Source organism: Macaca thibetana, chromosome 5 (genome assembly GCF_024542745.1).
Source record: "Macaca thibetana thibetana isolate TM-01 chromosome 5, ASM2454274v1, whole genome shotgun sequence".
In the NCBI taxonomy this organism is placed as follows: domain Eukaryota; kingdom Metazoa; phylum Chordata; class Mammalia; order Primates; family Cercopithecidae; genus Macaca; species Macaca thibetana.
The window spans coordinates 4,825,966-4,852,662 of record NC_065582.1 but is presented as its reverse complement, the minus strand read 5'-3'; the positions used below and the strand labels follow the sequence as shown (position 1 = coordinate 4,852,662).

Sequence of the window (26,697 nt, the reverse complement as noted above, 5' to 3'; positions counted from 1 at the left end):
AACAAGAGCAACAAAATAACTAAGGACTATTTTATTTACAAACATAATCTTAGAAAGTAAAAAAAAAAAGTAAGTTAACTCCATTTAGTTAACTTTAGGCTCCAACCCTGATACTACATTCCTCTAGGAATCTTACTTCCTCCGTAACTTTGCTTGAATTACTTCTCTCCCCTCAACATTCTTTCACACCTGAGGAAACTGACATGCATTCAAAAGAATGAAATAATCTCACTTCTTCTTAAAGGGTAAAGTGAAACCATAAACCAAGTATCTTTAACCACCTCTCCTTCTGCTAAGATTGTTCTTGTGCTCTTTTGGAAAAAAGTTCGAATGAAAAGAAAGAGATATGGTTCAACAAGAATCTTCCTTTCTTTTTTTTTGAGATAGGGTCTTGCTCTGTCACCCAGGCTGAAGGATCACTTGAACGCAGGAGGTGGAGGTGGAGTGATTATGGCTCTCTGCAGCCTTGACCTCCCAGGACCAAGCGATCCTCCTCCTCAGCTTCCGGAGCAGCTGGGATTACAGCCATGCGCCACCACGCCTGGCTAATTTTTTATTTTTTGTAGAGATGGAATCTCACAACGTTGACCATGCTGGTCTTGAACTTCTGGGCTCAGGCAACCCTCCGGCCCTGGCCTCCCAAAATGCTGGGATTACAGGCGTAAGCCACTGTACCTGGCTAAAAATAATATTTCAGAATTCATGAATTAAAAAATTATTCCCCTTTTTACAAGTAATAAAAATCTAATATTATTTAAATTATAATGATCATTGAGGCTTTCTACTGATAAAGTTATCTACTGGATAAAAACACTCTCTATTGGATAAAATTTTCATTTCTCTGAATTTAAAATTTGCTAATAAGCTAGGCTAGTAAGCTAGAATGATTTTTATTTCCTTAATTTTTGTTTGGATGCAATGTTTAATGAGAGGAAGGATAGTATCTACCTATTGAAACAAATAATGATGATTTTGAACCTCATCAGAAGGACAGATGAAGAGTATGCTTTTAACTGTAGAGCACAGAAGTCAGTTTTATACAATCGTTGCCTTCCTTCTCTATCTTTTCTGCACAACGCTACTTCTTTGTCTGGGATTATTTCCATCTAAATAGCCTCTGAATTGCTAACACACTGATGTAAGAGTGCCAGAAGAGAAATGCTTTAGTCATCATGTCTGTTAGCCACCTGAATTGTTCTCTGTCACTGGAGATAGAGCAAATGAAGGAATATAAATCATAAAAAATACAAAGGAATGAATTCTGTTTTGCAGTATATCTAACACAGAAATAACTACAAAAGTGTGTCTGTGTGTGCTGAACACATGCATGTATATTTTAAATATTAACAGTTTAGCAAACAGATTAAAAAGTTCATCAGCCCGGGTGCAGTAGCTCACGCCTGTAATCCCAGCACTTTAGGAGGCTAAGGCGGAAGGATTGCCTGAGGTCAGGAGTCTGAGACCAGTCTGGGCAACAAAGTGAGAGCTCATCTCTCCAAAAAAAAAAAAAAAAAAAAAAAAAAAAAAAAAGTATCAGCTCACACTTAAAAGAGTGAATGTGGCTCTTTTTTTTTTAAGGTTGAGTATAAGAAGGCTTGAAGTATGGTTAAGACCATACTTCTGGTCAGGAAGGTAGTATTTAAGACTGTCAAACAGGCTCAATATAAATAGTTATATTTATATTACAGGCATGAGTCATCAGGCCTGGACAAATAGGATTTTTTAAATAGAAAAATAACCAAAGTCAATGGGTGGAGTGGCTCACGCCTGTAATCGAAGCACTTTGGGAGGCAGAGGAGGATCATGTAGTCAGGAGATTGAGACCATCCTGGCTAACACGGTGAAACCCCATCTCTACTAAAAATACAAAAAATTAGCTGGGCGTGGTGGCGGTGCCTGCAGTCCCAGCTACTCAGGAGGCTGAGGCAGAAGAATCGCTTGAACCTGGGAGGTAGAGGTTGCAGTGAGCTGAGATCGCGCCACTGCACTCCAGCCTGGCAACGAGTGAGACTCCATCTCTAAAAAAAAAAAAAAAAAGTAAACTCAGGTTCCTTAAAAAGCTAAACACAAAATTACCATATGACCCAGGAATTCTACTCTATGTGTACACCCTAAGGAACTAAAAGCAGGGACATGAACAGATAGTTGCCAATATTCACTTCAGTATTATTCACTGTAGCTTAGGTCTACACCTACAATGGAATAGTATTCAGCCATAAAAAGGAATTAGGTTCTGATACATGCTACAATATAGATGAAACGTGAAAACATTTTAAGTGAAATAAACCAGATATGGTCCTACTCATATGAAATATTTAGAATAGCCAAATTCATAGAGACAGAAAGTAGACTAGACACCCTCAGATGATAAGCGGGTGGGGAAAGGAGAGCTGTTTAATAAGCACAGCATCTGTATGAAGTGATGAAAACGCTTTAGAAATAGATGGTAGTGACAGTTGCCCAACACTGTGGATACGCTTAATGCCACTGAATTATACACTTAAAAATTGTTAAAGTGACAGTTGCCCAACACTGTGGATATTCTTAATGCCACTGAATTATACACTTAAAAATTGTTAAAATGGCAAATTTTAAGTTATATATACATTACTACAACTTAATAATATACCAAAAACCATTGAATGTGTATACTTTAAATAGGTAATAATCTGTGAATTATCTCAATAAAGCTGGTTAATAAAAAAGGTAACCCCAAAGCTAGGCAACCTGGATTTGCACCTGGGCTCTGACACCTGCTAGCTGTGTGACCCTGAGGAAGTTCCTGTGCTCCACCCAGTGTCTCTTTTACTCTTCTGTAACTACAGTAAGATTGCTATCAGGATTTGCCTGAAATGCCTAACACTTGTAAAATAGTATGCACAATGTAATTGTTTATTAACTGAGATCAGCCCAGAGACAGGTGCGAGAGTGAAAACAAAGGAAGTAATCCCAAATGTTTGCGACATATGGGAATTTCAAATTTCCATGAAACATGAATGAATCTTGAATATTGCGAAGGTGATGTGTGGAACGCTACCATCTATCTCAGCTCCCACCAACCTCATTTCACCTAGCTTAGTTATCTCTTCCTTGCCACGTGCAGGGTAATCCTCTTGAAGGGTTCAAGACTACTAGTTTTTATAAATAGTAATCCTAGCTTCCCAAATCTTGGGGTTAGTATGGTAATAAAGAAATGTACAAAGGAGTTGTTACAAGTTTACGTAAGCATATGGTTACGTAGGAAAACACTGGTAATGACACATAAGGAGGGTTAATTTTGAAAATGGTCTTAATAATTTTAATAGTTTTCTAAATTATTTTAGCTCAGAGTTTATGTGTTCATTAAGGGTCTAATTCTAGTTTAAGAGACTACCCAGGTTTGAAATGTTGGCTCAGCAGCATACTTAGTAGCTCTGTGCTAAATACTTAACCTGTCTGAGCTCAGTTTTTTCATCATAAGGTGTGGATATAAAAATAGTTATCCACTTCAGAGAATTGTTGTCAGGATTCAATAAGTTAATACTTGGAAAATACTCAGAAAACAATGCCTAGTGTTTAGTAAAAGCTCAGTAAATATCAGCAATTATTATAAACTAAATCTTATGAAGAAAATATGCTATAATAGTTTTAAATGTGAAGATTTTCAACAGTTCCCATTTTTATTTTCTTAGAATATCAAACTATATGATTTGTAACAATCAATGTTTCATACATTTAAGTAGCAGACTAACAATTTGGCCTATTGGAGATACACTGATCCTTTAAAATAAGTGATACACAATTTATTTTAGCTTTCCGGGACACAATAAAGTAAGAGAGATTTCACTAGTGACTGAATACTTCACAGAAGAAACACTGTATCTTACCCTTGGATACCACTTCCTGTTCCACTGTAGTGATTTAACTGATCTAGGCAAATAAATAATGGAACTTTCAGTATTTTCCTTTAATGGTCTCTTTCTCTCGTTTTTTTTCTTTTTTTCTTTTTTTGAGATGGAGTCTGGCTCTGTTGCCCAGGCTGGAGTCCAGTGGCAGAATCTCAGCTCCCTGTAACTTACACCAGCCGGGTTCAGATGCTCCTCCCACCTCAGCCTCCCAAGTATCTGGGATCACGGGTGTGTGCCACCATGCCCAGTTAATTTCTGCATTTTTGGTAGAGCTGGGGTTTTGCCAGATTGCACAATCTGGTCTCAAACTCCTTGCCTCAAGCGAGCTGCCCACCTCGGCCTCCCAGAGTGCTAGAATTATAGGTGTGACCCACTGCATCTGGCCAATGGTCTCTTAATATATAGTTTCCTGGATAAAAATACATATTGTGTCTTCCAGACTTACAGCACATCATATGTTTCATACCACACATACTGTACCTGCTTTTATGTAATGAAGTTTGAATATTTGGCTGTATTGAGGTTTCCTGTAAATTGGACGTACAAATCAGTGCAAACACATTTTCTTTGATGACTATTTTAGTTACTTACCAAGTTTTCTCTCTCAATCCTTTGTTGTTCCCTCTGTCTGTTGAGAGCACTGTGATATAACTTTGGGGGATGATCAGTTGATCTAGGAATTGTACTTTTGCTTCCTGGCTTTTCCGCCTGTCTTGACAGTTCTTTCAAAAGCCTCTGATTTTCCCGATCGATCTGTCTCACCTCTTCTCTTGTGAAAGAGTAGTTTTTCCCAGGTGCTACTGAAGGTTGATCAAAGTGATGCTTTTGTGGTCCTTTTTTATCTAATTGCAGAAAAGCTACAGAAAAGAACAAAAAAAAGAGAAAACGGTCAAAGTAAGTATGCGGTACATGCTTTTCCCCCCCCACCCTTTCTTTTGAGACGGAGTTTCCCTCTTGTTGCCCAGGCTGGAAGGCAATGGCGCAATCTCAGCTCACTGCAACCTCCGCCTCCTGGGTTCAAGCGATTCTCCTGCCTCAGCCTCCAGAGTAGCTGGGATTACAGGCATCTGCCACCACGCCTGGCTAATTTTGGTATTTTTAGTAAGGATGGGGTTTTACCATGTTGGCCAGGCTGGTCTTGAACTCCTGACCTCAGGTGATCCATCCACCTCAGCCTCCCAAAGTGCTGGGATTGCAGGCGTAAGCCACTGTAACCGGCCTGGTGGTACATGCTTTAACCCTTAAAAATATGTATGAATACATGAAAAAGTATATATGAAATAATACTAATGACATCCGGATTACAACTTTGTTGTAAAAAATTGGACATAGCTTAGTATTTTATGCTCACCAGGTTCCTTTTGTAGAACAAGGCTTCTAGATTAATTTATCTATAAGCCCTTTAAAATTCAATTCTAAAGGAAATTAATAGTAAGCTATTTTTCTCTAATTTTTTTTTTTTTTTTTTTGAGACAGGGTCTTGCTCTGTCCCTCAGCCTCCTGAGTAGCTGGGATTAGAGGCATCCGCCACCACGCCCGGCTAATTTTTGTATTTTTAGTAGAGATGGGAGCTTCATCATGTTGGCCAGGCTGGTCTTGAACTCCTGACCTCAGGTGATCCACCTGTGTCGACCCCCCAAAGTGCTGGGATTACAGACATGAGCCACTGCACCAGGCTGAAGGGTGGGTTTTGATCAAAGTGGGGCATGAAGCACATTTTCTAGGATGATGGCAATGTTCTCTATTTTATATTAGTTACTGCTGTTCTGCTAACACATCACCACAAAACTTAGTTGTGTGAAGCAGCAACCTGCAAAGACTCAAAGGCCAGGATCAAAGTGCCTAACCATGGCACAGGAAATGAGGTGCTCCTGGAACAAACTTAGTACCAGCTTCGGGACCTGCTTTGGGACCTGGTGGCCAGCAGAGCTGCAAGGGCCTAGAGAAGGCTGTTGATGAAGTCTCAGAAGATGAAATGGCAAAATGTTTAGCAACAGTGTGCTTGTGTTAAGGGAAATGGAAAAACTAACAACTGCACTGGTAGATCTGGCCGAGCAGAGCTCCAAGCAGAACGCCAAAGGTACCAGTGGTCTACTTTACCCACAATAAGAACGGACACAGAGAAGTGAACTAAAAAAATAATAAAAACAACTGGCCAGTTTTCAAACAAAATTTAGAAAGAATATAAAAGAGCCAAGACTTACGGGGTTTAAAAGTAAAACTGTGCCTCATCCCTAGCCTTTCCCAGGAGATTCTCAAAGTACTCAAAGAGCTGTAGCTAAGAAACCACATCTGAGGAATCTCAGCTGCAGCTGGACATGATTTACATCCCGGATCTCCAGGTAGGCGCATCTGTGGAAAGGGCGAATGCATTTTTGCATATGGGAAGAATGTTAATAAATCTGTGGCCAGAAGTTGGACTGAAGAGATTTTAAAATATAAAATATTTAAATTAAAGATTATTATAATTTACAGTATTTGACACTCCTCCCATTAAGAAGTAGGGATTTATGCCCTTTTGCGTTAAATCTGGGAGGGTTTATGACCATTTCAACCAATAGAGCATGAAAGAAATGATGCTATGTGACTTCTGAGGCTAGGTCATAAAAGGCAGTGAGGTCTCTGCCTTGTTTCCTGGAACACACGTGCTTAGAATCCTGAGCCACCATGAAAGAAGTCCAACTACCCTAAGGCTGACACATGAGGAGCCAGGCCACATGCAGAACCCCATGTGGGCCCTTGGGTTCTGGTCTTCAGGTTGTACCAAGCCCAGGCACCTGATGTGAGTACACAGCACCTGGTTGACTGTAGTCCTGGTCACTGAATCACCTCTACCTTTGGGTCTCTCTATTCCCTAAGTGTTGGGGTAATCTGTCACGTAGCAGTAGTAACTGATTAGTTCATCACTTTTAAAAAATCATTGTGTGACAAAATACCTGTGGCCAAGACCATCCCACGAGCAGATGCAAGTTTTTGTTACTGGTTAAAATTGATTATCAATGCTTCCATGGTGATGTGGCTTCCCAAATGTTATTTTCCAGTTCTGTTTTGCCTTTATCACACATTTCAAATCAATGACTTTTATCTTTTTGATGTATTTGACCATTTACTAATGTAAAACACCCTTCTCTATCTCTTTTAGTGATTTTCACATCTTGAGTTCTATTTTGTATATTAATAGATTGATAAGTTTTATTTTCTCCTTGTTAAAGGAGATATGCCTGGCATATATTTTTCTAGCCCTTATTTTCATTCTTCCTATACTATTTTAAATACTTTTTTAGGCTGAATTTTGTTTACTTTTTTCCCAATTCTGTTGGCATATATTGAGCACTCATATTTAGCATAACAGAAACCCTATCAGACAGGGCTAGTGTTTTTTATTGTGGCAAAATACATGGAACACAAAATTTACCACATTAACCATTTGTAAGTATACAGTTCAGTGGTACTGAATATATTCATATTGTGTAACCATCACCACCAACCATTTCCAAAACTCCTTCCATTGTGTAAAACAAATTCTGTATCCATTAAACACTAACTCCCCATTGCTGCCTTCCCTTAGCCTCTGGAAGCCACCATTCTTTGTCTCTATAATTTCAACCACTCCAAGCATCTGATATAATCATACAGCACTTGTCTTTTTGAGACTGCCTTATTTCACTCAGCATCATGTCCTCAAGATTCACCCATGTAGCATTATGTCAGAATTTCCTTCATTTTTAAGGCTAATACTTCTGGGTTTTTTTAATGTGCTCTGATAGTATCTTCTGATAAGTTAAAATCACCCAGCCACCCACTTGCATTGTTTGCACTTTTTCTGTAATCTTTTTTTTTTTTTTTTTTTGAGACGGAGTCTCGCTCTGTCGCCCAGGCTGGAGTGCAGTGGCCGGATCTCAGCTCACTGCAAGCTCCGTCTCCCGGGTTCACGCCATTCTCCTGCCTCAGCCTCCCGAGTAGCTGGGACTACAGACGCCCGCCACCTCGCCCGGCTAGTTTTTTGTTTTTTTTTTTAGTAGAGACGAGGTTTCACCGTGTTAACCAGGATGGTCTCGATCTCCTGACCTCGTGATCCGCCCGTCTCGGCCTCCCAAAGTGCTGGGATTACAGGCTTGAGCCACCGCGCCCGGCCTTTTTTCTGTAATCTTTAACCAAAGTTTTGTTACTGTTTTTTCTCATTCTTTTCTATTTTGGAAGACTGACTGAGTTTAAAAATTTTTTCTCTAAGATTTTCTCCAAAAGTTTGCAGCATTATGAATAGTCTGATCACCTATTCTAATTCCATTCCCCTAGACCTCAGGACCCCTTAACACCCTCCTAAAGACTGAGGACCCCAAAGAATGTGTATGTGGGTTACATTTACCAATAGTTACCATGCTAGAAATTAAGTGTTTTAAAGCTATTAATTCCTCTAAAAATAATAAACCAATTATATGTGAACATAACATTTTTATTTTAAAAAGCCAGCGAGTGGCAGAGTTTAATGGTTTTGCAAGTCTTTAATGCCTGGCTTAAAACCTTGTCTCCGCAGACTTTTGTCTGCAGACAAAAATACTACAAAAATACAAAAATTAGCTAGGCGTGGTGGCACATGCCTGTAATCCCAGTTACTGGGGAGGCTGAGGCATGAGAATTGCTTGAACCCGGGAGGTGGAGGTTGCAGTGAGCAGAGATCACACCACTGCACTCCAGCCTGCGCAACAGAGTGAGACTCTGTCTCAAAAAAATAAATAAAAAGCAAATTAAGGTATAGTCATAGTCTTTTTTTTTTTTTTTTTTTTTTTTTTTGAGACAGAGTTTTGCTCTTGTTGCCTAGGCTGGAGTGCAATGGTATGATCTCAGCTCACTGCAACCTCCGCTTCCCAGGTTCAAGCGATTCTCCTGCCTCAGCCTCCCTAGTAGCTGGGATTACAAACATGTGCCACCACGCCCAGCTAATTTTGTATTTTTAGTAGAGACGGGGTTTTTCCATGTTGGTCAGCCGGGTCTCGAACTCCTGACCTCAGGTGATCCTCCCACCTCACCTCCCAAAGTGCTGGGATTACAGGGATGAGCCACCGTGCCAGCCGGGATAGTCTTATTAGTGAAAACAGTTTTGTCCTCGAAGATCCTAAAATCATCAAGCTTGCTCTTTTAAGACTCTGAAGTATTACACTCTTCAGCTATGAGTCTGGTGTTTCTCTGTTGGCTTTTGCTTTTCTTAAATGTTTGGCAATACTTGGTAGTGTGTTGGGGGTATTGAGATTTCCTGCAGTTTGCCAGGAAGAAAGGATAAAATGTGCTGCCAGGCAGGACGTGCTGATAGCTAATCTCAGTATGGGCATCTCCTTTCTTACAGAGCATAACAGGGTCTGTATCTTCCCCTTAAACAAGGCACTTCAATCCCTCACACATTGGTATCATTTTAGCAAAAAATTTAACCAGTTTCTTTGCTCACCACTGCTTCTTTAATCCCATTTCTTATATTTATTTTTCTTCTCAAAATACATCCTGTAGTGATTATTTCATAGTTTATATAGTAGATTTTGAGGTAACGTATTTCTAAAATGTTTTAAATTTTGCTGTTTCAGATTCTTTTTAAAGAGACCTAATTTTACCTACACAAAATAGGAAACATACCTTCGAATCTAGTGTGGTCAACTTCTTCAATGCTCTCCAAATAGGTGAGATTCATGCCATAACTTGATGTCTAAACTTCTGTTTACTACTCCATTTGTTTAATGCCCTCTCTGCCTATTCAGGGATTTACAGCTTAAGATCAAGGATCTAATTCCAACCACTTTTTGACATTTTCATAGCAAAGGCAGCTTTGCACGGAGGTGGAAAATTCCCCAACTCAGCCACCCTTGAGCTAAAAGAGGTTGAATATTCAGAAATTCGACTAATCTTTCAAGATCCACTTTAAAGTCCCGTATCTAATACTGCCAGTCTGCAACGATCTTCCCTTCTTCCACTATTTCTCACAGAACCCGAAGAACTCTGAAGTTAGAATGGGCCCTAGCAACATGTATCAACAATCTCCTCCCACAAATAGAGTGCCCGAAGCTCAGAACAGTTGCTGGCTTGTTTGTGATCATGTCGCTAACACCCAGAAGCCTAAATTTTATTCCACTTTCAAAACTGTCTTTACCTTGGTTCAACACTGTTTCATCATTCCATGCCCTATACTGGTAGATTTAATTTTACATTCTTTTATTAATCTTTGTTTCATAGGTTTAATATTTTATAGTTCAAATTTCTATTTCATAAACAACAAAAGGGCTGGGCGTGGTGGCTCACACCTGTAATCCCAACACTTTGGGAGGCTGAGACAGGCGGATCACCTGAGGTCAGGAGTTCACGACCAGCCTGGCCAATAAGATGAAACTCCATCTCTACTAAAAATACAAAAATTACCTGGGCGTGGTGGTACGTGCCTGTAATCCCAGCAACTCAGGAGGCTGAGGCAGGAGAATCGCTTGAACCCGGGAGGTGGAGGCTGCAGTGAGCTAGATTGCGCCACTGCACTCCAGCCTGGGTGACAGAGCGAGACTCTGCCTCAAAAAAAAAAAAAAAAAAAGTTCTTTTAAACCAATAAATGTTGATGTGGTTGGCTATAGGTATCCTTCATTGTCTGAACGCTCACCTAATATGGCTGTTAATTTGCAAATTTTTTACTCAGTATTCACTAGCAGTAAACTGGTTTACTGAACCTCTGTACTGAAGTCCGTGAAAATGTTTACACTGAAAAGATGCAGAGAATATGCTGCATTCCTGCCTCAGCCGTGCTCTGACAGGCTCATGTGTCGTCTTCACCATTATCCTCCCCACACTAAGTGGATTTATGTTCCAGGAAGTGGAAAAGGCAGTGAAGAAATCAGGTAAAGCAAAGCAGCCTAGAAAAGCTTAGTTAGTAGAAGTTAGAAGTGATAAAGTATATTTAGAGATGAATGCAGAAAAGGCACAAGCCTGGCTCTGCATACATACCCACCTACCGTGACCACAGTTGCAGTTATACGGTGGAAAATAAAGAAAACATAGGAAAAGAATTTTGGATCTGAAATGCTTCACTGTGTAAATCGAGCATGAATAATTTTGAAAAATGATGGCCATACCTTATGTAATAGACTGACAGTCATAAATAGTGTTTAAAATGCTTTATTATTATAAAGAATCCTTGGTGGATTTTTATGTTATGGACTCCAATAACAGAGGTATCAACTGGCAAAATGCCATGTTTGTTCCCGTGCCTTAAAAAGCCCCGAGCGCCACCTGCTGGCAAATCTCTTCTATGCACTACTATGAATAAAGCTTCCCTTCTACATTTTAGCTCAGCATCTGTGTTCAATGTTTTTCAACAGTATTTCAATTTAATTATAACTGGGGAACTGTTCAGAGTTTGGGGTAGGATTATTTTTCTTATTTAAAAGTTAAAAAGATTTAGGTTCTCTATATCCAATTAAGTTTCAGAAATGGGTTAGATAGGAAGAGTGAAGAATGCTTTATTTTCAATAGAACCAAATAGTTTACTGACTGTCTCGATATTCAGACCAAGGTCCCTAGATCTGCAGCACGGGTATCACCAGTAGGAGCTGGTTAGAAATGCCAATTTAGCTCTTACCTTAGTTTTACTGAACCCGAATCTACATTTTAACAGTATCCCTGGCTTAACCGTCTGCATACTGAAGTTTGAGAAGCTCTGTTGGACAAAGTTGGCTGCCCAATTACTTACTGTACATCTATTTTCCTCCTACTTCACAGATCCCTGACTTCCAGGATGAGCCTGCTTGGCCCCGGATAATCCCATTTCCCTACCAACGACTGGTTTGGGAATGGAAGTGTAACCAGTTCTGGACAAGGAGACCTAAGTGGAAGCTAACTGGGCCACATTTCTTTAAGAAGTTTTCTCCATTCCGAGAGTCAGAGAAGAGACAGTGTCTCTTCCTCTGGACACTGTGGTGTCTGAAGGCGGGCACTGTGGTGTCTGAAGGCGGGCACTGTGGTGTCTGAAGGCGGGCACTGTGGTGTCTGAAGGCGGACACTGTGGTGTCTGAAGGTGGACACTGAGAACAGCTGCAGACATCTCCTAGCAGCCTAAGAATGAAGCCAACACCAGGGCTGGAGGAACAGTGCTGGAAAGTAGGTCCCTGATGACGTTTTGAGCCACTCAGTCAACCCTGAAGCCTATTCTATCTTTGGGCGGCCTGTTATATGAGAAACATTGTTTCATTCAGAATTTCTTTCTTGTATTCAAAATCCTGGATAATCACTGATGACCCTGAACAAAAAGCCCAGAAATCAGACTATTTTCTATTAGACGGTTTTTAAAAACTTGACAATTCTAAGAGTCCAGTGTTTCCTTCCTGTAAGAAGCTTTTTTTGATTGGCTGAAACAACACCTTCCTTTTGTATGCTTGTTTTTTATGCTCTTTCCTAGGGTACAGTGGGGTTTATAATTTGTGGGATCAAATAATACTTACAACATTTTAAAAAATGGAAGTGTCCCCTTAAAAATAAAAATTATGATTTAGTCAAACAAGCCCATATTTAAAAAGTAAAGCCCACTAGACATATTAAACATTTTAATTTATCTTCTAGAACATTTCTCTCTTCAATCAATTTTTTAACCTAATCTTATAAGAACAATATTTTTTAATGCCAAACAATAGGCTGCCACTTTTTAACACATTTCCCATTTGCCCCAAGAAATGAGTGCTGGCAGTGAGCTGCACCTTTTTTTTCTGAACGGGAAATGGGTTCAACACACAGAAATCACAGTAAGAATTATGAAGGAAGAGCAATGCAGCAATAGAAGTTTGACGCACAAGAAAAAAACCAAATATATCAAGATATATGTTATTACACAATATTAGTGAGCAATCTGCATTATCTCATGAAATTTTATGATTTAATTTCAACCACTATCCAATTTTTGCATTACAAATATAATCTTAAAGAACAACTCTGGGCCGGGCGCGGTGGCTCAAGCCTGTAATCCCAGCACTTTGGGAGGCCGAGACGGGCGGATCACGAGGTCAGGAGATCGAGACCATCCTGGCTAACACGGTGAAACCCCGTCTCTACTAAAAAATACAAAAAACTAGCCGGGCGAAGTGGCAGGTGCCTGTAGTCCCAGCTACTCGGGAGGCTGAGGCAGGAGAATGGCGTGAACCCGAGAGGAGGAGCTTGCAGTGAGCTGAGATCCGGCCACTGCACTCCAGCCTGGGTGACAGAGCAAGACTCCGTCTCAAAAAAAAAAAAAAAAAAAAAAAAAAAAAAAAACAACTCTGTCACTTTGAGGAAAACAGTTGACAGTATTTATTACCAATAATAAAATTTGAGCTTTTTAGCCAAAAATAGTATTTTAGGTAAACTTGTATCTGCCACCATGAGTTTGACAGCTTCTCAAGAGCTTTCTGATGAGGCTGGTAGTGATATGAACAACTATGATTTCTATATAATGTATTCTGAAATTTACCAACTTTTTTTTTTTTTTTTTTTTGAGATAGTGTCTTGCTCTGTCTCCTAGGTTGGAATGGAGTAGCATGATCTCAGTTCACTGCAACCTCCAACTCCCTGGCTCAAGTGATCCTCCTATCTCAACCTCCCCCAGTAGCTGAGACTACAGAAATCACACACCACCATGCCTAGGTAATTTTTGTATTTTTTGTAGAGACAGGGTTTCATCATGTTGCTCAGGCTGGTCTCAAACTCCTGGGCCCAAGTGATCTGCCTACCTCTGCCTCCCAAAGTGCTGGGATGACAGGCATAGCCACTGTGCCTGGCCTGCCAACATTTGTAAGCTCAGTGAAACAATATTTTTCAAATACCCAATATGTCACATTACAAAACCATGCATAAGTAAAATATACATTAAAACTCAATCAAGAAATATCAACATGTTAGACCAATGGAACAGAACACAGTCCTCAGAAATAATACCACACATCTACAGCCATCTGATCTTTGACAAACCTGAGAAAAACAAGAAATGGGGAAAGGATTCCCTATTTAATAAATGGTGCTGGGAAAATTGGCTAGCCATAAGTAGAAAGCTGAAACTGGATCCTTTCCTTACTCCTTATACGAAAATTAATTCAAGATGGATTAGAGACTTAAATGTTAGACTTAATACCATAAAAACCCTAGAAGAAAACCTAGGTAATACCATTCAGGACATAGGCATGGCCAAGGACTTCATGTCTAAAACACCAAAAGCAACGGCAAGAAAAGCCAAAATTGACAAATGGGATCTAATTAAACTAAAGAGCTTCTGCACAGCAAAAGAAACTACCATCAGAGTGAACAGGCAACCTACAGAATGGGAGAAAATTTTTGCAATCTACCTATCTGACAAAGGGCTAATATACAGAACCTACAAAGAACTCAAACAAATTTACAAGAAAAAAACAAACCACCCCATCAAAAAGTAGGCAAAGGATATAAACAGACATTTCTCAAAAGAAGACATGCATACAGCCAACAGACACATGAAAAAATGCTCGTCATCACCGGCCATCAGAGAAATGCAAATCAAAACCACAATGAGATACCATCTCACACCAGTTAGAATGGCAATCATTAAAAAGTCAGGAAACAACAGGTGCTGGAGAGGATGTGGAGAAACAGGAACACTTTTACACTGTTGGTAGGATTGTAAACTAGTTCAACCATTATGGAAAACAGTATGGCAATTCCTCAAGGATCTAGAACTACAAGTACCATATGACCCAGCCATCCCATTACTGGGTATATACCCAAAGGATTATAAATCATGCTGCTATAAAGACACATGCACACATATGTTCATTGCAGCACTATTCACAATAGCAAAGACTTGGAATCAACCCAAGTGTCCATCAGTGACAGACTGGATTAAGAAAATGTGGCACATATACACCATGGAATACTATGCAGCCATAAAAAAGGATGAGTTTGTGTCCTTTGTAGGGACATGGATGCAGTTGGAAACCATCATTCTCAGCAAACTATCGCAAGAACAGAAAACCAAACACTGCATGTTCTCACTCATAGGTGGGAAATGAACAATGAGATCACTTGGACTCGGGAAGGGGAACATCACACACCGGGGCCTATCATGGGGAGGGGGGAGGGGGGAGGGATTGCATTGGGAGTTATACCTGATGTAAATGACGAGTTGATGGGTGCTGATGAGTTGATGGGTGCAGCACACCAACACAGCACAAGTATACATATGTAACAAACCTGCACATTATGCACATGTACCCTAGAACTTAAAGTATAATAGTAAAAAAAAAAAAAAAGAGAAATACCAATATGTTTTAATGTAACAGACTCTGAAATTCACAATTAAAAGTTAATTGAGATTAATTTCAGATTTCACATTGCAACATCTAAGAAACTACTGCTTGTGAGCTGGGCGAGGTGGCTTACACATGTAATCCCAGCACTTTGAGAGGCCAAGGCAGGCAGATCACCTGAGGTCAGGAGTTCCAGACCAGCCTGACCAACATGGTGAAACCCCATCTCTACTAAAAATACAAAAATTAGCCGGGTGTGGTGGAGGGCAGCTGTAATCCCAGCTACTCGGGAGGCTGAGGCGGGAGAATCGCTTCAACCTGGGAGGCAGAGGTTGCAGTGAGCCGAGCTCGCACCACTGCACTGCAGCCTGGGCGACAGAGTGAGACTGTCTCAAAAAAAAAAAAAAAAAAGAAAAGGAAACAGAAAATACGACTTGTGGTATAAAAAAAAATCCACAATTAACGGAAAAGGTTATTAAAATACTCCTTCATTTCTGAACCACATTTTGTATATGCCAGATTTTCTATATATCCTTCAGCCAATGATATATAGATTATAATAGATTATAAGCAGAAGGTGATTTGAGAATCCAGCTATGTTCTATTAAACCAGACACTAGTGATAAGCAAAAATCACTGATTTTTTGGACATACAGCTTTTTCATGACATATGTTACTTACATTATATGGCAACTATATAATGAGTTTATTACTACTATTAAACAACTATTTTAAAAATGTTTAATTTCTAATATGGTAAATATTTATGGATATAAGCTATAGCCTATATAAACAAAAGCTCTTCAGAATCCTCAATAACTTTTCCGAATGTAAAAGGGTCCTACGATCAAAATGTTTAAAAGTTGTGTTAGCACACTTGAGGTTGGTGCTGGAAATTCAGAGCAGCAGGAGACAGCTGCAGCCTGCTGTCTATCAACCCAATGAAGCATCCACCTAGCGAATCGTATGCTCTAGCTTAATTAATGAACACACAGACTGGGAAGTGGCCATAAGAATTAGAAGAAAAAAGTGAAAATTGTTACCCCAGATGGCTTGATTAAAAATTAGAGATTTTACCCAGGGGAGAATATTCATCAAACTTCTTAAAGATTATAATGCAGAAGGATGCACAGACTGTCTATGTATTTCAGATGGCAAATTTAACAGGAATGGGCAACTGTTACAAAAGCAAATTTCCCCGAAACATATGAAATACATTTCCTAACCAGCAGAGCTGAGCAACAGAAGCCGCTTCCTGACAGTCCCTTCAGTCCACAAATACTGTCTACTATGTGCCTGTATTTGGGAATTCCAACAAGAAATAAGATCCTGCCTTCGTTCACTCCAATGGGACACACGAGCAAACAAACTACACTAATTTCAGGGTGCGGTAACTATCTCGATGGAGGGAAACACACTTTTGCGACACAGAGAGGTGTGTAAAAGCTCCCGAAGATAGATGCCTAGAAAAAGGCTCTGTGAGGCAGTGGTGTATAAACTGAGAGACTTGAGAAACAGGTAGAAGCAGAGCCCTGTGCAAAGAAAAAGGGCCGCGGCAATGCAAGTGCCCCACCACTGGGAAAAAACCTGGAGTGTCCTTACAACAGTAGCAGCAACAGCAAGTGTGACTGGAGCACAGTAATACGACATCAGGTCCAAAAGGTCAGCAATATCCATACAACATAGAGCAACGGTTCTCATCAATCTTAACAGCATACTAGACCAAATGCATCGGAATCCCTGTGGGCAGAGCCTGGGCGTCAGTATTTGTTTTAAGAGTTCTCTAGGTGATATTAATGCACTGCCTGGGATGAGAGTCTGTTAGGCAACAATAAGGAATTTAGATATTATTATCATTTTTTTGAGATGGAGTCTCGCTCTGTTGCCAGGCTGGAGTGCAACACGATCTTAGTGCAGTGCAGTGGCACGATCTCTGCTCACTGCAATCTCCGCCTCCCAGGTTCAGGCTATTCTCCTGCCTCAACCCCCTGAGTAGCTGGGACTATAGGCACCCGCCACCACGCCTGGCTAATTTTTGTATTTTTAGTAGAGACGGGGTTTCACCAGGTTGGCCAGGATGGTTTCGATTTCTTTACCTCGTGATCTGCCTGCCTCAGCCTCCCAAAGTGCTGGGATTACAGGCATGAGCACCATGCCCGGCTGATATTATTATTATTTTAATAATAATATATGGGTTTCACTATGTTGCCTAGGTGGGACTCAAGGGACCCTCTGGCTCTGGCCTCAGCCTTCAAAGTAGCTGGGATTATAGGCATGTGCCGCTGTGCCTGGCTTCATATATATATACACACGTAGATACATTTTTTGTTTGTTTGTTTTTTTGAGATGGGAGTCTCGCTCTGTCATCCAGGCTGGAGTGCAGTGGTGCAATCTTAGCTTACTGCAACCTCCACCTCCCAGGCTCAAGCAATTCTCATGCCTCAGCCTCCCGAGTACCTGAGAATACAGGCGTGTGCTACCACGCTCGGCTAATTTTTTGTATTATTTGTAGAGATGGGGTTTTGCCATGTTGGCCAGGCTGCTCCCAAACTCCTGACCTCAAGTGATCTGCCCACCTCCACCTCCAAAGGTGCTGGGATTATAGGTGTGAGCCACCGCTCCTGGCCAGGTATTATTTTAATATAAGAGTAAGTCACTGAAGAGTGGAAACTAGTAGGACCGATTTCCTTTTTTTTTTTTTTAATTTACTTTGTAAAAGATCACTTTAGTTCTTTTGGGAGGAATTGAGGGCATGAATAGAAAACTCTTTAATGCTGAAAGTTCTAAGAGGCTGAATAAGCGTTTATCAGGAAAGATTTATGGGATGGAGGCTTAGCCACTAGATGGTGACGGCCAACACTGAGTGTGATTTTTCAGAGACTCTAAACAATCAACAGGTACAATCAGAGAAAGGGGGAAAAAATGCCTACAAAAGTGCCAGATGCAGTGGCATGCACCCGTAACCCCAGCCCTTTGGGAGGCTGTGGTAGGAGGTTTGCTTGAGGCCAGGAGTTCGAGGCAGCCTGTGCAACATAGTAAAACCTCATCTCTACAAAAATAAAAAATATTAGCCAGGAGTGGTGGGGCATGACTGTGGTCCTAGGTACTCAGGAAGCTGAGGCAGGAGGATTACTTAAGCCCAGGAGGTCAAGGCTGCAGTGAGCTGTGGTCATGTGACTTCACTCCAGCCTGGACGACAAAGACCTTGTCTCAAAAACAAAAAACAAAACCTACAAAAGAGGGAACATCAAGTGTGAACTGCTCCTAAATACACTTTGTCAATTTGACCGTGTTCTACTAACAAGGTATTTATGCCCTTACATTGCTACCATATGTAATTTATCTAGCTAAAGACTTTAACATTTCAAACAAAGGAAGAGAATTCTATTTACAATTTAAAAACTTTATCATCAACTGACCTAAAACCTACCCAGTGTTATTAGTTCTATTAACTAGTCCAAAGATAAAACTTTGAAATTGCTTTTATTTGAACTGGAAAATTGTTACTTTCAAACTAAATATAAATAATAATAAATTGATACAGAAACAAAGCAAAAAGACTATTCTAGTTCAAAAATACCTTATATCTTAAAGCAACTTAATGTTTTTCATCAATTTGGTAATTATTTGTAAGTAATGCTCTTTAACCTCTAACTTAAAAGTCTAAAGAGTCCTCTTTAGTTTGCTCTGAGTTCTCTCATTTGCCAGCATTCTTGCCGCTGTCCCTGATATGAGGACACCACATCGGGTGTTAGCCTGAGCGCTGCTGCCTGTCGTGCATAAGAAAGCGAAACATGCCCGTGTCTCTATCGCAAGCGGAAAAACATCTAGCTCCCCTTCTCTCATTTATCTTATCCACCTGTTTTCTTTAGGCATTGTGAGTTTGTAAGGCACTAAAATAAAATATGTATTATACAAATACAAACTACTATACCAAATAATACAAATGATATTCCAGATATTTTTATGGTAAAATACAGTATTTAGTAAAGTTACTAATAATATCAATTATTCCCAACAATAAAAAATATCGGCCGGGCGTGGTGTCTCAAGCCTGTAATCCCAGCACTTTGGGAGGCCGAGACTGGCGGATCACGAGGTCAGGAGATCGAGACCATCCTGGCTAACACGGTGAAACCCCGTCTCTACTAAAAAATACAAAAAACTAGCCGGGCGAAGTGGCAGGCGCCTGTAATCCCAGCTACTCGGGAGGCTGAGGCAGGAGAATGGCTAAACCCGGGAGGCGGAGCTTGCAGTGAGCTGAGATCCGGCCACTGCACTCCAGCCTGGGTGACAGAGCGAGACTCCGTCTCAAAAAAAAAAAAAAAAAAAAAAAAAAAACTACTAGAACAATCAATGCAAATTCATAGCATTTAATATTTATGCTCCATATGTAAATACACATACTTTAAGAGGAAAAGAAAATTACCTTTCAAAAGATGGTTCAGATCCATTGTGTCATGTAAGACTTTTTGTTTATGTCTGTGCTCCAAACTGGAGTCTAACACTGAAGACGACTTTGAGGACAGACCAGGCTCATGTTTTTCTTTCCCTTTTTTGGCTGATTTCAAATATTTTGAATTATTTTTCAAATCCTCAACATCTTCATATATTTCTTGGCTCACATTTTCTTGCTTTTCAACTGTCACTTTTTGATCATTTGCTATGCCCAGTTCAAAAGACTGAAGAGGGCTAATGTCTGGAGTTGATAAGGGACTTACGTCGGTCACAGTATCTTCAGACTCCTCAGGGTAGTGGCCACATTTTGGTGTCATACTTGAAGGCTGTGTTTCTGTCGATTTTATTTCTGATTTATACTTCTGTTTTGGTGACAGGAGGGTTACACCAGATACATGTTTCTTGGATGATGGAGATGAATCAGATAGATGGCTATCAGACCCTGCATCTAAACAATCTGTGCTTGAACTTGAAGATGAGGAAGATAAAGAGGAGGAGGAAGAGGAGCTAACTTTGCAATACTTTTTCCTTATGCTTTTTTTAACGTTGGTAGATGGTTTGGTGGACTTGGACTTGGCATGGTATTTCTTCCCATCATCACTGCTTTCCTCTCCATCTGTGTAGTAATCATCTTCACCTTCTTTTACAATTTTGGGAATTCTACTTGGAATGGACACATGTATTTTAAGTCCTGTTGTAACATCACACAATTTTTTTGATCTTGAAGAGGCTGGCAATGAGAAAGAACTTACAGTTTGTGTAACATCGTTCTCTACAGGGTGTTCTGGGGGAAGTTTCAGGTTTCTTTCATTTCCCTTCTCAGTAAGATAATTTTCTGTTGTTTGCATTCCAGTGTTCGAGTTCACATTTTTTGTATCTTTATCTATTCTTTCCTTCAGGTCATCATTTTGCTTGTCAAAAACTGAGTTAGTTTCACATTTCTTTCCTTCTTCAAAGTCACTGTCAAAGAAAGAATGGTCAACTTCACCTTCTAATATATCTCCAAACTGATCCATGATGGCAAAAATATATCTGCAAAAAAAAAAAAAAGGTAAACATCAGACTAAAGAGTGATTTCCAAATACTTTCCATTTGTATACAATAATTATTTTCCCAAACTGACAAGTGTGGTTAATATATAAAAAAAAAAAATTATAAAAACAACAAAAAAGTAACTCAGTGAAATGATGATGGGGTTGTATGAGTAACAAGTTCTACCAATTATTTGAAAAATAAAAAAGTCCCATAATTAAGTTCACAAGAAAATAACAGATCATCAAGGCAGGGATGTCACAAACATGGATACCTAAGCGAACCTTAAGGATAATCTGCCTTCTATAAATTAAGTACAACGAAACAAAGAAAAAGGCTTGACGCGGTGGCTCACGCCTGTAATCCCAACACTTTGGGAGGCCAAGGCAGGCGGATCACCAGGCCAAGAGATCGAGACCATCCTGGCCAACGTGGTGAAACTCCGTTTCTACCAAAAATACAAAAATTAGCGGGGCGTGATGGCCCGTGCCTGTAGTCCCAGCTACTCGGGAGGCTGAGGCAGAATTGCTTGAAGCCAGGAAGTGGAGGTTGCAGTGAGCAGAGATCACACCACTGCACTCCAGCCTGGTGACAGAGCGAGACTCTGTCTCAACAACAACAAACAAAAACAAAAACCCAAAAAATATACAAATTAAATACAATTAGAGTTTAGAATAAGAAAGGATAGAGTTAAAAAAACTCATAGGTCACCTCCCTTGAGAATAAAAGTCAAAAAAATAAAAGAAAGGAAAAGAAGAAAAATCTCATAGGACCAGCTAAACCAGTCCACACACGATTCTAGTGGAAGCCGTGCAGTGAGGACTGCCTAACATATTTCAGGACTTGCTGTCTCTGTCCCCTTTCTGCTCCTTTACCGCAGTTAGGGAGGAAGCAGCAGAGACAAGGAGATGATTCTTGTCAAGGTTCCCCATCCCTTCTTGAAGAGGAACAAAAGTTCTAAGTCACACAGACAGGCTGCACAGGTATGTCAAACTTCTGAATGTGTGATCACAAACTGTGCCAAAAGCACACGTAGAAAATGAAAGGGGAAGAGTATATGTCTCACTGTGTTAAAGGGGGTCTGATATAAGAGATATTTCACAGCAGACAGCCAATGGCTGTCTAAAATGGAAAAATCAAGGCATATTATTCAGACACGCGGAGTTAAGTATTACAAAAAATGGATTAAAATGTTCAAAGTAGTTCCCTTTATTATGGGGCAGGGACCACTTGATTTTTGTGTGTTTTTTTCCTTAGAGACCACTGTTTTTGTTATAGACCTTAAATTACTAGTTGACCTGTAAATTTATATATTACTATGATAAAAACATTGATTTAAAATATTTTAATATTCCATACAGTTAAATTAGAAACATCACTATAAGGTCATAGTCTTTAAAAAAATTTTTTTAATCTGTTATTACAGTGGTCAAAGCAGCTGTGTCACATTATCCATTACTGATAACCTTAAGATCAGAATTGACCTTCTAATGCTATTCTCCACTAAAAAAACCCCAGGACTCCTTGGCAGGCAGGGGACTGCATTTCTGGAGCGAAGAGCCTGGATCAGCTTATTGTTGCCAGAAAGCACAATATTCATAAATATGCCTGGGGTGGCGGGAATCAAACAGAGGATCAGTTTAAAGGGGCTTCCACTGTCCACGTTGGACAATTCAGCACTGAAAAAGAAAAAAGACAAGTATACATAAAAATGAAAAAATAATTTCTATGAGAAGCCATGAGTACACACTGATATTCAACAGTGACAATAAAATAATTTCCAATAATAAAACAGCAAAGGGCAGGGCGCGGTGGCTTATGCCTGTAATCCCCAGCACTCTGGGAGGCCAAGGCAGGTGGATCACGAGGTCAGGAGTTCGAGACCACTCTGGCCAACATAGTGAAACCCCATCTCTACTAAAAATACAAAATATCAGCCAGGTGTGGTGGTGTGCACCTGTAATCCCAGCTACTCAGGAGGCTGAGGCAGGAGAATGGCATGAACCCAGGAGGTGGAGATTGCAGTGAGCCGAGATCACGCCATTGTACCACTCCAGCCTGGGCGACAGTGCGAGACTCTATCTTAAAAACAAAACAAAACAAAACAAAAATAGCAAAAAATGCAATTATGTGCTCACTATATTCATATTATAATTAATTCTATTTTACATCAAATCAAGGAGTAAACAATTATGTAATCTGTATCCTAAACCAGCCACAACACTCTGCAGCCTTTAATTGCTTAAGTGACTGTGCAACCTTAAAAAAATCCTTTTTAAAGTATAGATATAATTTAAAAGTGAGTCAAACTTGTATTAATACTATTGTGATAAATTAACATGACAGGTTAAGGTATGTGTGGCAATACATTTTATCATGGGTTAATTCTGCTTGTCTTTAGTGTTTCGAAGAGTTGAAAAGACTCTGACGTATTAGATTCATAAAAATTAAACTGTCATCTACATTTAAGCACAGAAGGGAATCTAATTGATTAAATCAGTAAGTTTAGACTTAGCTGGTTTTATAAACAATATCTAAGTGCTTAGGAAGATTTCCTTTGATAGGTTTGTAAGTGTGCCTAGCCAGCAGTTTGAGGTACCTAAAAAAAAAAATCTAAACAATAAAAATTTGTGATGTTAAGTTAGCAAATGGTATACAACGTTTAGGAAAATTTAATATATTTTATCAGCTAAATGAAGATTAAGCAAAATACAAGTGAGTTTTAAAATTCTAATGTGTAAGAAGATCTTAAAATTTAAGATTATAAATGTATACCTAACAAACATTAAAATACCAGTTTTACTATTTTCCATAGCATCGATTAATGCCTTCTCATTTTAAAATTCAAACTGACAGAGGGAAGTCTCTATCCCAAATCCTTAAAAGACAGATACTTGATAAAGTTTATTTTTATGTTTTATCTTTTGAGACAGGGTCTTGTTTTGTCACCCAGGCTAGAGTGCAGTGACAGGATTCTAGCTCACTGCAGTCTCCAACTCCTGGGCTCAAGTGATCCTCCCACCTCAGCCTGCCTAGTAGCTGGAACTATGGGCATGTACCACCACACCCGGGTTTTTCTTACTTTCTTTCTCCCTTTTTTTTTGAGACAGAGTCTCTCTCTGTCACCCAGGCTGGAGTGCAGTAGTGGGATCTCGGCTCACTGCAGCCTCCACCACCCAGGTTTCAGTGACTCTCCTGGCTCAGCCTCCCAGGTAGCTGGGATTACAGGCATGTACCACCACGCCCAGCTAATTTTTATAGTTTTAGTAGAGATGGGGTTTTGCCATATTAGCCAGGCTAGTCTCAAACTCTGAACTCAGGTGATCTGCCCACCTTGGCCTCCCAAAGTGCTGGGATTACAGGCATGAGCCATCGTGCCCAGCTTCTTCTTTATTTTCTAGAGACAGAGTCTCCCTATGTTGCCCAGGCTGGTCTTGAACTCTGGGCTCAAATGAGCCTCCCATCTCAGCCTCCCAAAGTGCTCATTACAGTCATGAGCCACTGTGCTCGGCCTCCTAATAAAGTTTTTTTGTTTGTTTTTGTTTTTTTGAGAGAGAGTCTCATTCTGTCACCCAGGCTGGCGTGCACTGGCATGATCTCGGCTCACTTCGAACTCTGCCTCAAGCAATTCTCCTGACTCAGCCTCCTGAGTAGCTGGGATTACGGGCATGAGTTATTACGTCCGGCTAATTTTTTATTTTAAGTAGAGATGGGGTTTCACCATGTTGGCCAGGCTGGTCTCAAATTCCTGACCTCAAATGATCTGCCCACCTCAGCCTCCCAAAGTGGTGAGATTACAGGTGAGAGCCATTGCGCCCAGCTGTCTCAAGTAATTTATACAAACTGAAACTTGTCTCTTTCAAAAGGCATCTGGCACTTTTAGAGCCATAAAAAAACTAAAAACTTCTGAATCAGGCCGGGCGCGGTGGCTCAAGCCTGTAATCCCAGCACTTTGGGAGGCCGAGACGCGTGGATCACGAGGTCAGGAGATCAAGACCATCCTGGCTAACACGGTAAAACCCCGTCTCTACTAAAAAATACAAAAAACTAGCCGGGCGAGGTGGCGGGCGTTTGTAGTCCCAGCTACTCGGGAGGCTGAGACAGGAGAATGGCGTGAACCCGGGAGGTGGAGCTTGTAGTGAGCTGAGATCAGCCACTACACTCCAGCCTGGGTGACAGAGCGAGACTCCGTCTCAAAAAAAAAAAAAAAAAAAAAAAAAAAAACTTCTGAATCAGTAACGTCAGTTCTGAAAGTTTATCCTAAAGATATTATACTAAAAAGAAAAAAGATGCCCTGCACGGTGGTTCACAACCGTAATCCCAGCACTTTGGGAGGCCAAAGCGGGCAGATCATCTGAGGTCAGGGGTTTGAGACCAGCCTGGCCAACATGGTGAAACCCCATCTCTACTAAAAACACACAAAATTAGCCAGGTATGGTGGCATGCGCCTGTAATCCCAGCTACTCAGAAGGCTGAGGCAAGTGAATTGCTTGAACCCGGGAGGCAGAGTTTGCAGTGAGCCGAGATTGTGCCAGTGCACTCTAGCCTGGGTGAGAGAGAGACTCTCTCTCAAAAAACCAAAACCAAAACAAAACAAAACTTTATTAGGAGGCCAGCCACAGCGGCTCACGTCTGTAATCCCAGCACTTTGGGAAGCTGAGGTGGGAGGATCACTTGAGCCCAGAGTTCAAGACCAGCCTGGGCAACAAAGGGAGACTCTTTAGAAGTCGGGAGTGGTGGCTCATGCCTGTAATCCCAGTACTTTGAAAAGCCAAGGCGGGTGGATCACCTGAGTTCAGGAGTTCGAGACCAGCCTGGCCAACATGTGAAATCCCATCTCTACTAAAAATACAAAAATTAGCTGGGCGTGGTGGTGGGTGCCTGTAATCCCAGCTACCCAGGAGGCTGAGGCAGGAGAACTGCTGAAACCCAGGAGACAGAGGCTGCAGTGAGCTGAGATCGCACCACTGCACTCCAGCCTGGGCGACAGAGAGAGACTCCATCTCATAAATAAATAAATAGACAAATAAAGGGAATTCTAGCATTACTTGTAACACTGAAAAGCTTCTATCTATAAATATTACTGTTAACATAATCACTTAGATCAGGAGTCAGCAAAGTACCTGTCCACAAGCCAGATCTTGTCTGCCGTCTGTTTTTGTAAATAACATTTTACTGGAACACATCCCCACTCACGGGCACAGGTATTGTCTCTCCCAGCTTTCACACTACGACTGCCGAGCTGAGTAGTTGTGACTGAGACCCTATGGCCCACAGAGACTAAAATACTCACCATCTGATCCCTTACTGAAAAGTTTGTAGGCCGGGCGTGGTGGCTCACGCCTGTAATCCCAACACTTGGGGAGGCCGAGGCGGGTGGATCACCTGAGGTCAGGAGTTCAAGACCAGCCTGGCCCACATGGTGAAACTCCTTCTTTACTAAAAATACAAAAATTAGCCAGGCGTGGTGGTGCATCCTAGCTACTAGGGAGGCTAAGTAATCCTAGCTACTAGGGAGGCTGAGGCAGGAGGATCACTTGAACATGGGAGGCAGAAGTTGCAGGGAGCTGAGATCACGCCATTGCACTCCAGCCTGGGTGACAAGAGCAAGACTCCATCTCAAAAAAAAGAAAAGTTTGTAGATCCCTGGTTGATTTTATTTAAATTTTTTGAAGAAACAGGTCCTCACTCCATCGCCCAGGCTGGAGTGCAGTGACAGGATTCTAGCTCACTGCAGTCTCCAACTCCTGGGCTTAGGTGATCCTCCCACCTCAGCCTCCAGAGTAGCCGGGACTACAGGCGCACACCACTGTGCCCAGCTTGTAGACCCTTGATTTAGATGATGTATGAACATGAAAAATACAGAATACAAAACTTTTCTATACTGAATAATATAATTTACAGTTAAAGCAAAAGTAAAGGGGAGGAGGCCATAAATTAAGAATTGACCTGTAAAAAGAAAAATGACACACAATCCCATTATAGTGCCATTACTGTTACCATAATAGTGTTTGTGTAATAAATTAGGCAGATAAGTGATGTGTGGGAGTCTGCTC

General features: G+C 40.7%; 1 protein-coding gene and 1 long non-coding RNA gene across 6 annotated transcripts in view; one reads left to right on the top strand and one right to left on the bottom strand.

Annotated features, from left to right (window-relative positions):
* Positions 1-26,697, bottom strand: part of CFAP97 (cilia and flagella associated protein 97) — a 47,463-nt gene that overhangs the window by 11,670 nt on the left and 9,096 nt on the right. For all 5 annotated transcript variants that reach the window (XM_050792591.1, XM_050792592.1, XM_050792595.1 and 2 more), the window contains exons 2-3: positions 19,581-20,641; positions 4,479-4,744 (exon numbers count right to left, since the gene is read on the bottom strand). In XM_050792591.1, the coding sequence (XP_050648548.1) occupies positions 4,479-4,744; positions 19,581-20,625 (1,311 nt within the window). In that variant the 5' untranslated portion in view covers positions 20,626-20,641. The remainder of the gene's footprint in view (positions 1-4,478; positions 4,745-19,580; positions 20,642-26,697) is intronic.
* On the top strand, positions 6,555-12,182 carry LOC126955728 (uncharacterized). The gene is made up of 4 exons (XR_007726054.1): positions 6,555-6,669; positions 9,461-9,553; positions 10,552-10,750; positions 11,631-12,182. It is a non-coding gene; the product is annotated as an uncharacterized LOC126955728 (long non-coding RNA).